At 40.5% G+C, this 13,995-nt stretch overlaps 1 protein-coding gene across 10 annotated transcripts in view; it reads left to right on the plus strand.

Moving 5' to 3' along the window:
* The window catches only part of EBF3 (EBF transcription factor 3), a 123,997-nt gene extending 111,578 nt beyond the window's left edge, over positions 1-12,419 (plus strand). For 2 of the 10 annotated variants that reach the window (XM_066323398.1, XM_066323399.1), the window contains exons 12-16: positions 734-799; positions 1,449-1,626; positions 2,847-3,035; positions 3,652-3,741; positions 10,289-10,738. In XM_066323398.1, coding sequence (XP_066179495.1) covers positions 734-799; positions 1,449-1,626; positions 2,847-3,035; positions 3,652-3,741; positions 10,289-10,320 — 555 coding nt within the window. In that variant the 3' untranslated portion in view covers positions 10,321-10,738. Of the gene's footprint in view, positions 1-733; positions 800-1,448; positions 1,627-2,846; positions 3,036-3,543; positions 3,742-10,288 lie in introns of all 10 variants that reach the window. The other 8 variants (XM_066323395.1, XM_066323397.1, XM_066323394.1 and 5 more) reach the window with 5 other exon arrangements.
* Positions 12,420-13,995: the final 1,576 nt, after the last annotated feature.

The raw sequence follows: 13,995 nt of genomic DNA on the forward strand, positions 1-13,995 counted from the left end.
TTCAGTGCATCCATGCCCCCAGGCACAAGTACTCAACACTCTCTGAATGTGAAGTCATTTATGAAGTCCTTTACAACATGCAGTCAAAGAGGTTAATTGAAAAATTTCTTAATGTCATTATGAAAGAACTAGATTAACCCAAGTTAATTCACTTTATTGTTCAAAATAAAGAGGAATAAGCATTGAACTCACTTGCAAATTTGGGGCATGAATTAGGGGTGAGATGTTGTCTTTAAGGACTCTGCCAGTTTAATTAAGATATGGAAAATTACTTATTGTTCTTCACCACTAAAGTGCTAGGAATTAACAGCCAAATGTGATGCCTGTGCCTTTCATATCTCTACCATGTGTTTGTTTGTTTAATACCCATAAGACTACATCATTAAACCTCAAGCACTGATTTCACTAATTCAGCACGAGAGCTACATGCTACAGCAGCAAACACCTTTCCGAGTCAATCATAATTGAACAGCTGGATGTAAAATACAATATTATTTTTAGGCTCGTCTCTAACTTTGATTTCAAGAACCACAAGCCCTGTTTTACTCCCAGACAAAATACCTTCCTACCTTTGTAATACATCCCCTAAATACAGCGGGAGCACATGGGTGGCGTGTGATGTGTTTTACCCACTTTATCAGTTCCTTGCAATTAGAGACGCCACAATTGCCAGCATCGCTGCACTTTCCCTGTCTTGGTGAAACATAACGCAGGTTTGTTTGTTTTCCTTTAGGAAGTATTACTTAAGAGAGCAGCAGACCTTGTTGAAGCCCTATATGGGATGCCCCATAACAACCAGGTAGGTCAGCGGCGCGCTCTTTGTTCCCGCGCAGACACGTGTAGATCAATACCTGCTCTGTGCAGGGGCTGGCAGAGCATCAGCACGTTGCCTTTGTACACAGCCGGGCTCTGCCAGCCACCTTGAGGGCAGTGTGATGTGATGCAATGCTCCGAGGGAAACGCTTCATCTTCCCGTCCTCCTCTCGCCGCTCGTTTGCCCATCAGAAATGACAATTAAGTGCGAGGTGCCAAAAGCATAAGCAAGCATTAAGGCAAGAGAATAACCTTGAACTCGGGCCAAAATATACAGTGACTAATGGGAAGTCCTAAAGAAATCTGCTCAGCCGAGTGGATCAGCCGTGCTGTATTTTGCAAACTGCTGAAAATACAACTCCTGCCTTGGACGCATAAAACCCGTGTGACAATTTTCACCTGACTTCCAGTGCTAAACCGGAGTTTTATGTTAATTTCCTTCTTTCTTTATGCTTGCTGTGTTGAGGGTCAATTGGCCATGGGAAGGAAAAACAGGAGGTGTTGTTGAAACAGGCAGCAAACGCCCCACCCTCACTATAATTCCACATGAACCTCTTCGGTAAATTTTAGCGCTATTGAGACTTGGAACATTTGCCCAAATCGGAGTTGTCAGCGCTTATTTCGTGTCCCTCTAGGAAATAATCCTGAAACGAGCAGCTGACATTGCTGAGGCGTTGTACAGCGTGCCCCGCAACCACAACCAGATCCCCACTCTAGCCAACACTCCCGCCCACACCGGTATGATGGGCGTGAACTCCTTCAGCAGCCAGCTCGCCGTCAATGTCTCCGAAACATCGCAAGCCAACGACCAAGGTAGGTGGGATTTCAAGGGTTAATCCTTCGCCTTGTTGGCTGCTTTTGGCCTGTCCATGCCAGCTAATGTCACCACTGTGTCCTCCCCTCTCTCTGTCCCCCTAGCCGTGTGCCTGAGCGCGGAATGAAATGCCGTCTTTAACTTTCTCGTAATATTTAATTCTCCCTGTTCTGTCATTTACTGTTATCGTAAAGCATCTCCGGTGGGGGAAGGAAAAAAAAAATTAAAAAAAAATAAAATTGGCAAAGTGTAGAAAGCTCTTTGTTATTCGCAGTAAATATGCAGCGTGTATGGTTGGTTTATAAAATAATTATGTCTCGGTACCTCCACCTGGTTTTGGAATATTTACACAGATAAATCTAATTTGATGTCTGTGATTTTAAAATACTTTGTTTGTAGGCATGTGTGACATATATGTTACTAATAAAAGTAATAGTTGATTTAATTTACCTGTTGTAATTGAAAATGCATGTAGCATATTGCATTTGAAATTAATTTTGATACTAATGAAAGGAGGGAAACAGGATTATTAGATATGTTCAAACGCATATTTTTTTTTGCTTGCAACGTAATTATTAAATTGATTGCTCAGATAGGAACAAATTGTTGTTTAAAATCCTGATTCCGCTATGTTTCCTCTTCTAAAAAGATTGTCTTTTAATGCATTTCCAAGCTAATAAGCCTTATAAAATTCTGTACTTGCTCTTGAATTAGTTTTCACTGATGGCTACACCTTACGAAAGCTTGTTGTTAGCATAAAAAAAAATATCAATCACAAAATGAAGACCCCAAAACAGCCTTTTAAAGTAAATCACCGCAACAAAAAAGTTTTTCTTGTCAGCTCTGGCATTTGAAGGTGTGGAGAGGCTGAAAGTTCACGCAGAGTGTTGGTACAAAGCGGGACTCGAGCCTGTTGATAATTGCTCCTAAAGACAAACGTGAAGGCACCTGACACAGCTGGATCGAAGAGAGCTTTTGTTGGCTGTCTGTGCTAAGAGGAGAGACAACATAGAGTGCTCGCGGATGATTTAAGTAGGGTTGGCGTGATAAGGTTATCTCAAGCTGCAAGAGTTGATAGGGCAGTGAGAGACAACCCAGAGCAAAGCTGTGCAATCAATTAAAACTGTGTAATATATGCTGCATGAGGAAACCCCCCAGCCCTAAGTCTATCTTATAAAAATAACATTATTTTTTTGGGGTGGGGGGGTTTCTAACACAGTAGGTTACAGTCGCAACACAAGCAGTGTTTCCCCGCGAGGATATGTTCCCAGCAGTACTCCTCAGCAGTCCAATTACAACACAGTCAGCAATAGCATGAATGGATATGGCAATGCCGGCATGCCCAATCTAGGTGTACCAGGTTCCCCTGGATTTCTTAATGGCTCCTCAGCTAACTCTCCTTACGGCAGTAAGTGTCTATTTTTGGTAACACATCATCATATAGATTCATATTTACTACAAAATCAACTCCTTGCATTGTTTTGATTTCCTCTATTGTCAGCTACTGGATAAAAGGAGGGGTGACTCTGGAGGCTGGACGTAAAAAATGAAAATAATAAATTGATCCGTTTGTGCCAGAATACAATCTCAGATAGAGAAAAAAGAAAAAGAAAAAGAAAAAAAAAAAAAAAAAGAATGAAACAAAATGAAACAAACAAACAAAAAAAACCGAAACAAAGTAAAAATTGGACTGCGCAATTCGTAACAAAAGTCCAACACAAAAGAGTTTGCCTGTTATCCAGAGAGTGGCCAAGCCAAGGCATTTCATTTTTATTTTTTTATATATATTTTTTTTATATATATCTATATATATATACCTATATATATTTTAAGAGGCAAGGCCCTATCACTCTCTTTTCCCCGTGTTTGCCGTGAAAACCTCAATCTGAGTCCTGATTATTTTTGCTTTATTGCAGTAGTGCCGTCAAGCCCTACCATGGCAGCCTCTTCGGTCACCCTCCCTTCAAACTGTAGCAGTACACACGGCATTTTCTCATTCTCACCTGCCAATGTCATCTCTGCAGTGAAACAAAAGAGCGCCTTCGCTCCTGTTGTCAGGCCCCAAGCCTCTCCTCCACCATCTTGCACCAGTGCAAATGGAAATGGACTTCAAGGTGAGCCAAATCTCTCTCAATTTTCTCTCTCTGCGGCCTTTTTTTTTTTTTTTTTTTGGTGTGTTTTGTTTTTTTTTTTTTCTCGGGGAGAAAGGTGCCTGGATGGGTTTTTTTTTCAGTGCTCTTGTAGTGATGCAAAAAGCAGGGGGAGAAATAAGGTAGCATGAATGGTCTGCTGAGATTTTCAGGTTTTTAGTTCATTTTTGATGCTTGCATTAGAGCAAACACCAGTTGTTTTCCTGGCATTTTCCCTTAGGAGTTTGTGCCTTAAATTTTAGGGGAAGACTGTATCCCTGAATGCCTCTTGGAGGGTTTGTGTACTCCTGGTGTTTATGTGTTTTCTGAACACATTTCAGTGGATGTTTTAAACCCAGCAGTGTTCTGGCAGGACACAGTGTGATTTCCTCTCTTTGTATAGAGTGCAGTAGTGATTTTAAATACGTCAAGTTAATACAAGTCAGGTTAAGCCTTAACTGAGTGGACTAAGCTTCCCTGGACTAGGTAGCCCTGTGGTTTGCATGCTCTGGTGGTCCCAGCTCTTAGTGTGGTGTTAGAGTGGTTACATCCCTAAATGAACTAAATATTTTAATTAGGGCAGGCAATTTAAATATTTTGCTTTTTTTGGAGTTTTTTTAATCCATGTGATTCCATGTGGGTAATGCAAGGAACAACTGATAAATCAGTGGCAGAATGTCTGTGCTCACCTGCAGGGGCAGGAGGAATTACGACACAATGTGAAAACAAAAACACAAACAAGGAAGTCACCCCACAAAAGAAGGCTCAGGGCCTATTTTTCCACTTTTAGGGGGTGTTTTGACAGGCAGAAGGTGAGACTGTGGGTGCATTAGAATCATTGGGAAGGTTTGTTTGCCTCTGGTGGAGTCTCAGTGCACAGTGCAGTAAATTGAGGCACTTCAGATCCCATTGAGACCAGGAAGGGTTGAGGACACTCTCATCCCAGAGGTCGTCACTCCTCTTGACTTCCTCAGTTAAGCAGCAGCAGCAGCAGCAGAAGGATTATTTATTCTTTGTATCACCATGACACCCATAATCCATCCGGCACTCACAGGCAAACACATGAGGAGGATTTTAATTTGCCAAACCAATCCTGGACACCTGCATTTTGTGGGGTGCTGAAGGCCCTTTGGAGAGGGATCATCCCAACCCCACAGAGCTGTCTGTCCACCTCAAACCCACTCCAGGATCTCAGAATGAATCTTTCTGTAGCTTGCTCTTAACTTCTTGGCCCAAAAAACCCCGTCTGAGACCATGTTATGCACTCGGGTCAACAAAGGGCTAAGAATCCAGATACACAAACTCATTCTAGCATGAACACTAAAGGAAAGGATAATTAAATTAACTTTTTCTTTTCATATTTCTTTAGTGGAAGCTTCACTGTGTTACTACTGTAAATAGAAAACTATATCCATATTCTTAGAGAATATAATCCATTCATAACATAATCCTGTGTCCTACTTTTGTCTTTTTGTAAGAATACACTGGCATGAAAAATAAATACTGAAATAAAATTAATAAAAAAAAAGAGGGAAAAAAAGATATTAAAAATAATATAAATAAAAATAATGAACATAAAATAATAGGCAAAAAATAAAATAAAAATAGTATAAATGTGGTAACATATTGCTTAGATATGAGGCAGGAAGATCAACTAATTGATTTTGATTTGCTCTGAAAAACACAATTATTTAAAGACTAAATTAAAATTATCCAAATTTTTGCCATTTCAGTATATGAATAAGGGTCTTCATGTCATGGACTCAAGGTTTTAGGCACTTAAAATCCCTAGATTATGTCCAAGTGGGGTTTTAAGGAGAACTGGGAGGGCTGACTGCCTGCACTGAATGTCCCTTTGCTCCTCCCCAAGCCCCCAGTAATTGCACATCTCCATCCTCAGGTACAAAATGCTTTTTGTGTAAAGCTCAGAAGATGTCTTGCAATCAGCCAATACTGATTTGTTAAACAGGTCATGAATTCAGCTCCTAAGCTGAGCCCAACCTCCCTTTGCACTGAGTTTTTTCATGCCCAGAGATCCCAGTGAATACCGAGCAATTCCTTCAACCCCTGATTTTTGGATGCTGCAATCCCAGCAGCAGACTTGGTGTCATCCTTTTGGGTTTTGAATCAGCAGCTGAACTGGAAATTGAGTGCTGAAAATAAATGGCTAATACATAGATAAATAATTAAACAAATAAAATTAGTAAATTTTTCCTCTGTCAGCTGAACCTGAATCATTTTGTGTTGAGCAGAATGACCCAGAGAAAGAGGCAGAGTGACCTGGTAATTAGAACAGTGACTTCCAGTGCTGTGGCAAAAAAAAAAATTGCATATTTTATGCAAAGCAGACAGTGCCACAGGGTGATGCTCAGTATAGTGGGAGTTAGGGAACTGACATGGAATCACAGAATCCTGGAATGATTTGGGTTGGAAGGGACCTTAAAGGCCATCTAGTCCCAACTTTGGGCAGGGACAGCTTCCAGAGGGTGTTCCAAGGCCAGTCCAGCCTCACCTTGGACACTTCCAGGGATGGGGCAGTCCTCAGCAGCCCCTCACCTCCCTCAGCAGTCCTCTGTGAGCTCCTTCACCATCCCAGCAGAGGCACCATCCCTTTTTCCACCCAGAGCTCTGAGTCAAACCCCTCAGACTGACTCTGAATTCACCCTTCATCCTCACAGATCTCTGCCTTGGCCTGAGCTGCAGCCAGGATGAGTTTGTCAGCTCCTTCCTTCATGAGACATTGTCAAGAAAAGCCACCAACACTCCTGTGTTGGTACTTATCTACACTGCATTTGATGCATAGAGTTCATTAGGGAGTTTCTGCTTCTCCCTTCCTATTTTCTCAGCCATTTGTTGACAGAGAACTCTTTTAAAGTTTAATTAGTTGCTTTCTGGACTCTGTACAATCACCTCCAGAGAGTTTTCTGATCAGCACATTTTCTACATTAAGTTAAAATATGGAACTCGAGAGCTGCAGTCCAACTGCAGCTGAAGTTTTTTTGGTGATCTTCAAGTAGAGAGTCTCATTTTAGGGCAGGATGTGAAGGAGCTGAGTGACAACTGAGGAGATGTCACAGTTAGGAATGGTCACATCCAGCCAAGCCAAGAGGGCAGCAAAAGCTCGTGGTCGCTGGTGTTGCTTAAGAGACAAATCCTGCAGATCATGGAAAAGGAGTGGCTTGGATAAGAATGGATAAGAGTTCAGACAGGGGTGGTCCTTTTGCAGGGATTTGGGGGTTAATTGACCCGTCCCTGGTGGGCAAACCACTGTAGGGTATCTCTGTGTGGGAAAAGTGCTGCTTGTGGTACATCTAAGTTGGAGAGAACAGCAAAACTAAGCAGTTCCAGCTGGACCCCAGGGGGATTGTTTTGTCTCCAATCAAAGAATTAAACAGAAGTTGAGCTGGTCTAACTTCTGGCTTGATGCAGCCCTGATCAGCAGGACCACCTGAGCCCACCACACCAGAGGCAAGATCTTTCTGCCTGTCAGCACAACCCCAAAACCCTTCCTGTGCTGTAGGACCTGCTGCCCAAGAGTGAGCATGGAAAAATCTGTAGGTGGCACTTTTTTTAGTAAAAAGGTCTAAGACACCTTCTAGTGGAAGGAGTGTCCCTGCTCATGGCAGGGAGTTGGAACAAGATGGTCATTAAGGTCATTAAGGTCATTAAGGTCCCTCCCAACCCCAGCCATTCTGGGATTTTGCTATTCAGCTATGAAAACAGAGGTCAAGAGTGAAGAAGACAATCTGGGGAGATCTCAGGCTGGTCAGGCTGGGGGCAGTGCCAGCCAGGGCTGAGTTTTACTCCTCCCCTTTGCTGCACCCATGCCAGCTGCACAGCCCAAGGAGCTGCAGCTCTTGGAGGAGACACCTCTGTCCCTGCTGTCCCCAGGGCCTGACTCACTCCTGTGAGTAAGCCTACAAAAAATGGGCTTTTGGGCCATGTCCAAAAAGCCACAATCTTGTTGACTCTGCGTGACCTCCACAGTCTATGACCAGAAAGTCAAGTACTCACACGAATTTTTTAAGAGCAGGATCCTACCGTGTGTGTTCCTTAGGGCAGAGAGTCTTTTCCTGTTTAAAACAATGAACATTAAAGGTAGAAAAGAAATGTTTTAGTGAGAGACTGCTGGCTCACTGCAAAGTTGGAAGCATAATATGTGTTCAAAATTTGGTTTTCAATCGTAATTTACTTTCTATAGATTGTGAAAGATATTGCTCTCTGGTTATAGGACTATAATGCACGGCAAAAGGCTCTCTATATTCTTTTAAAATTGCATCCTGCTTAATTTTCTGGTCTTCTTCCAGATGAAAGTATTAAAATTATTATTAAAAAACCCACCAGCTCATTTTTCTTTAAGAAGGCGTTTGGTATCAATTTGCACAGCAGGAAGCACAGTGCAGAAATTCACAATTGTCAAAGATTGCTACTAAAATAAATTGTGAAATACTCCTCTGGAGCACCAACCTTGCATCCCCCCTCAGACTGTGCCACAAAGAGAGTTCAACAAAAATGGTTAAATTACAGAATTGAGATTTTTTTTTTCTTTCCCCCAGAAAAATATGGCAGCAGACAATCTAAATTTTCACACAGCAGAATCATAGCTTGGTTTGGGTTGGAAGGGACCTTAAAGCCCATCCTGTCCCACCTTCTGGCATGGGCAGGGAGATCTTCCACTACCCCAGGCTGCTCCAAGCCCTTCCCATGGCCTTGGACACTTCCAGGGGTGGAGCAGATGATGTCTGAATTGAGGACGTGGTTTAGTGGTGAACCACGACAGTGCTGGTTGATGTTGGGCTTGACCTTAAAGGTCTTCTCCAGTCCTAATGGCTCTGTGATTCCATGACAACTGTTCCTTCAAGTGATGTCCAGGTGTACCCCACATGGCCAGACTGGCAGGGTGACAGGTCTGCTGCTGCCTGAATCCCACAGGAGAAGCCACACTGAGAGCAGGGGTTTGGCAGGTCCAGACACAGGGCCAGGTCACCTGCTGAAGGGTGGAACAGAGGAGATTTAGTGAAGGATTGTTTTTAAGGGTGTTTTGAGGCTGATCAGGCCTTGGCAGGGGCTGCCCAGGGAGGTTTGGAGTGCATATCCCTGGGGCTATCCCAGGAATTCCTGGATGTGGCACTCAGGGCTCTGGGCTGGGGACAAGGTGGGGATCAGGCACAGTCTGGATTTGGTGATCTTGGAGACCTTTTCCAACCCAAATGATTTTGTGATTCTCTGAAAACATGACAAGGAAAATCAATATTTTGGGTAGAAAGCCTCTCTGCCAACATACCTACTGTTCTCCAGTTATATTTTGTAACTTCAGTTGCTGGTTAGGTTTAAAACATTCATTATTATGAACGTTGCAAAATTACCACTTCAGTTGCGATTTTGACATTTTAGACACGTTTAATTGGGGAGAAAAATGGCAGAGTTGGAAGACTTTATCCTGTTTTGTGAACATCACCTGAGCTGTGTTTTGGAGAGGCTTAACTCCACCCAAATGCACAAAGGGCTCTGGCAGGACTGGGGGCTGCTCCAGGCTCTGGGAGCAATGCTGGTGGTTGTGTTACCTATGAAATGTGTACAGACCCTTCTCTTCCAAAGTGTAAAGCTGCAACAGCGGATCTGAAATGAATTAATATTGTTGAAATTAATGAACTGAGAAATTGAAGTTCACATCGCTACACGAACAAATTTATTAATATCTGTTGTACATAAATTAATGAGAAATATCATTATGGCAAAAATTAAACAACACTAAAATTAAAGACTGTCTAAATTGTGCTGCTACCAAAGAGTTAACTAGGAAAAAAGCAGTGGTTGTTGGCATCTCAGTCTTTTATCTGTTAAAAAACCACAGGATATGGCTGGTCAGGGGTATTAATATCGTGTCTTTTAATGGTGTTTGAGCTCTAGGGTTGGGAGAAGGTTTAGAGTTCTAGGTTTTGGTCTTGGACAATCCTTTATCATGAAGTAGAACAGTGGAAAAGGAGGTTTTCTGCCAAGGGAACGGAGTGGTGATTGATGGGGATGTCCCCAAAGGATGGAGATGTCTCCAAGGGATGGGGATGTCTCCAAGGGATGGGGATGTCCCCAAGGGATGGGGATGTCCCCAAGGGATGGGGATGTCTCCAAGGGATGCGGATGTTCTCAATGGATGGGGATGTTGCTGATGGATGGGGATGTCCCCAGGGGATGGGGATGTCCCCAAGGGATGGGGATGTCCCCAAGAGATGGGGATGTCCCCAGGGGATGGGGATGTCCCCAGGGGATGGGGATGTCCCCAGGGGATGGGGATGCAGCCAGAGGAGTTTTCAGGAGCCTGGAGAGAAGCTGAGCCTGGGGAACTGGGGCTGCTCTTCCCACAGAGCTCCCCTCTCGTGGAGAGGCTGTTTGGGGTGTGCTTGTCTGGGAGAAGTGTCCGTGGTCCTTGCTGTGGGGATACCGTGGAGGAGGCGGGCTCTTCATCCTCCCGTGGTGGCTCTGAGCCCAGCGTGCCAATAACAGCTCCTTTTCTTCTCTTTTTTTTCCCTTTTAGCCATGTCTGGGCTTGTAGTCCCGCCAATGTAAAGTCACTTTTGTTTACCTACCGTAGCGCCAAGCTGCAGAGGATGGGCTTAGGGGACAAGTTTAGTATATTCAGACATGCTGATGGGAGCAGTATCTTCACGCAGAATCAGCAACAAAATCGAAATGCTACAGGAAAAAAAACAAAAACAAAAACAACCCCACAAAAAAAAAAAAAATACCACCCCACAAAAAAAAAAAAAAGGAAAAAAAAAAGACTTTGTTTAAAGATTTTATTTAAACTATTAAGAATCTACATGCAAACAACCTACTTCTTCATGAACAATTCCATTTTATTGACTGAATTTTTCTCATATTTTCACATTTCTCAGTCCTGGAGAATAAGGAAAAAGCGACGCCTATTTTGTATAAAGTTTCTGATTACGTCTTGGCTATGTCTAGTACTTGCTATGTGTTGGGAGAAACTTTGTGGATGCACCATTTTGATTATCATGAAACACTGATGAAAAATGCCTCCGAACATTTTTCTGTACTCATAACTAGATTCACAATGGTTGTGTATCTCTATAATGTGAAATATTTTTTTGTGGTGGAAAACAAAAAAAGAAAAAAAAAGGGGGCCAAGGAGGTTATGAGCCATCAAACTGGAAAAAAAAAAAAAAAGAAAAAGAATAAAAAAAAAAAGGATGAATATATGATTAGAAAAAAAAAAAACCACACAAAAAACCGGGGCGTGGGGGGGGGACGGGCGTGGGGAGGGGTTTATCGTTGCTTAACTTCATCTTAATGAAATGGAACTTTGTAACTTATTGTAGTTAGAAATTGTAACTTTGATATTGAATTCTCTTGCCTTCAACAAGCACACTGACAGAGAAAAAAAAAAAAAAAAAGAAATTGCTACTGTCTGTTGGTTTAAAAAAAAAAAATGAAAAAAATATACTTCCACTGCTAGAGCTTCCTGTTAAGCAAGTGTGATCTGCAACATTTTTTCAACTTTTGCTAGCACTGTATACTATTGCATTTTAGGCTACTGTGAAGTCTATGTTTCTTGTACCAGAAAATTGTCCTTTTGACTTCTAGATCCTTCTTCCCTAATGTGTTTTGTATGTGGTTATAAAATTGTAGACTTTTGTGATTTTGCCAAAGTTGTAGCTAAATATTTATACACTTGTCTTGAATTTTTTTCAGATCCACTTAAATATTTAGACAAAAGAAAAAAAAAGCAGATTTTATTCCTTATGACGGCTATAAGGAATAAAATAGTCTTATCCATTGCAACCCTTTCTTTCACATAAACACTTGCAGTCACTAAGGGAATTTATTTTGTAACATATCAACTATAAATATTGTATTTATCTTTGAAATTTTGTATATTGCTTTTCTTTTTTTTTCTTTTTTTTTTTTTTTAATTTTTTTAATTTTTTTTTTTTTTATGTTCTTGTATGTATTGGTTTTTATCCTGGCCTGATATCATGATGCTGCAAACAGCATTAAGCCAAGAACTGTTGCCTTCATGTTTTTCTTTTAAATAAATCAGTGTCTGTGCATTTCATTTGTACTTTATAAGGTTGCTATTGTTTAGCCTTTCCATCCTTTCTTTTTTTATTTTTTTTTCAAAAATTCAAATTCATTGTTTATTTTTATATTATTTTTAAGTTATCAGAACAAATAATTTTGAAAGAAAAAGTTGTTTGTTGTATAGTCAAATCAAAATTGTGCCACATGGCTGTAATGAATACTAGTAGAATATGTGCATGTGATACAGCCACAGAAAAGATGAATCTATTTTGTGGTTGCATTTTTTAATTTCCTTTTTTTTTTTTTTTTCTGTTTGTTTGTTTTCTTTATTTTTAAATTTTATTTAGATTTTTTTTTTTTTTAAAGATTGTAAAAAAGGTCATTTTTAGCTGCCACCCATGACTTTGCCACATAGCTGAACTGTGTTTACTGGAAAAATTCAGAGGCCTAAAGTTTAAAAATAAATTCACTTCTGATGTTTTAATTAAAATGTTTGCCACATGAACTTCTCTGATGCCTTAAAAGTGAACTTCTTTGAAGAACTTTTGTGCTGTTTTATCACAGGCTTACACCACAATTGTTAATCACGACTTCATTTGGATGATTTCTGGTGTAAAAAATAAGGGGAAAAAAAAAAAAAAAGAAAAAAGCACAATCCTGGTGTACAATTCTGCCACTCCTTTATGTGTCGATTTTCTGCTGCACTCTGCATTCTCCCAAACCCTGCACTGCTCAAAACCGGGAAAGGTTTCACGGGAAATCGGGATCACACCGAATTTTTAACGTCTGGGAGTTGTTTATTTAGGTTTCTTGGGGTTTGTTTTTTGTTTTTTTTTTTTTAGGGAATTTTTGTAACCAACCCGTAGCCGGCCGTACTTTTTAAACTGGAATGACCTCCGTCGTATTCCGCGGCTCTCAGTGCCAAATCCAGCCAGTGGAACGTGGAGTTGTTTTTATTTTTACTTTGCACTAAATCCTTTGCCAGCGCAGCACTGCAAAACACGTTGCAAACTGCAGCAGAATTCACCTTTTAACCAAAAAAAGGAGGGATCATTTTTAATTTTTTTTATTATTATTATTATTATTAGGTTTTTTTTGGTGTTTTTTTTTTTCTTTCTGGGAAAAAAAAAATAAAAAGAAAAAATGCACATTTTAATCCAGCTTTTCTGAAAGGGTTTAGAAGAAGGGTTCAGTGTAGCACAGCTCTGTGAGCACGGCCAAGGCTTGGCTAGGTGGGAAAGCCTGAGAAGTCACTTTGGAACTGAATTGCCTCCGTTATATTTTGTCTAAGTAAGGTTTTGCTCTAAAAAAAAATAAAATAAAATAAATAAAAGAAGAGGTCACGTGTACATGTTAAGAAAGTCTGCAAGTTCCTTCATAAATGCAGTCTGTTTGTGTTTTAGATTAATTAGTCGATGCACTCATTGCTTCATTGTCTCCAGACGGAAAGCTTCACTAAATGGTAGATTTTACTGTTAAAGACCCTACAATAAGATTGTTTTATCTGTACATTTTTTCATATATTTAACTGTATAAAAAAATGTTCATTTTACACAATATTTAATTAAAGTATTTCTTGTCTGTGAATTTCATTTTTAGTAATTTTATCTAGTTTGATTATTAAAAAAAGTGACTAAACACGAAACGAAAAAACGCAACACTGGGGGTTTCATTTCTAAATACCAGAATTTTTATTCCTTTGTTATGAAAAAAGCCCAAATCCTTGACGGGGTCTTTCCAGTTCTCTGGGAGGAGGATGAGGAAGGAGTTCTCTGCTCTGCAGTGCCAATCACTTGTTGCTCAGCCTTGGTGAAGTATTTATCCAAGACTGCTCACTTTTTTGTGAAGATAACAGCAGAATATCTCTTTTTCTTATTTAACCAAAACTGTGCACTTCAGACAGGCTTTCTTTAAAGCAAAGGCAACAATAGATTTTTTTTTTTTTTACTATTTTAATATCATATTGTAAAAGTCTGTAAACAGGAAAAGTTATTTTAAACAAAGCACAACCCAAATTTTCCATGTGGTGGTTTGACACTGAAGGTTGACGTGCTCGTCTCTTAACTGCTGAGAAGGAAGCAAATTCTTTTGCTAATTATAATACTGAGCACAAAATATTTCATCCTCTGGGCCATAAGATGTGTGGTGCACATGTAATGGGTACAAAAATATATTTATAATGAGGTGGGCTCATGCAAC

This window comes from Sylvia atricapilla, chromosome 8 (assembly GCF_009819655.1).
Source record: "Sylvia atricapilla isolate bSylAtr1 chromosome 8, bSylAtr1.pri, whole genome shotgun sequence".
Taxonomy (NCBI): domain Eukaryota; kingdom Metazoa; phylum Chordata; class Aves; order Passeriformes; family Sylviidae; genus Sylvia; species Sylvia atricapilla.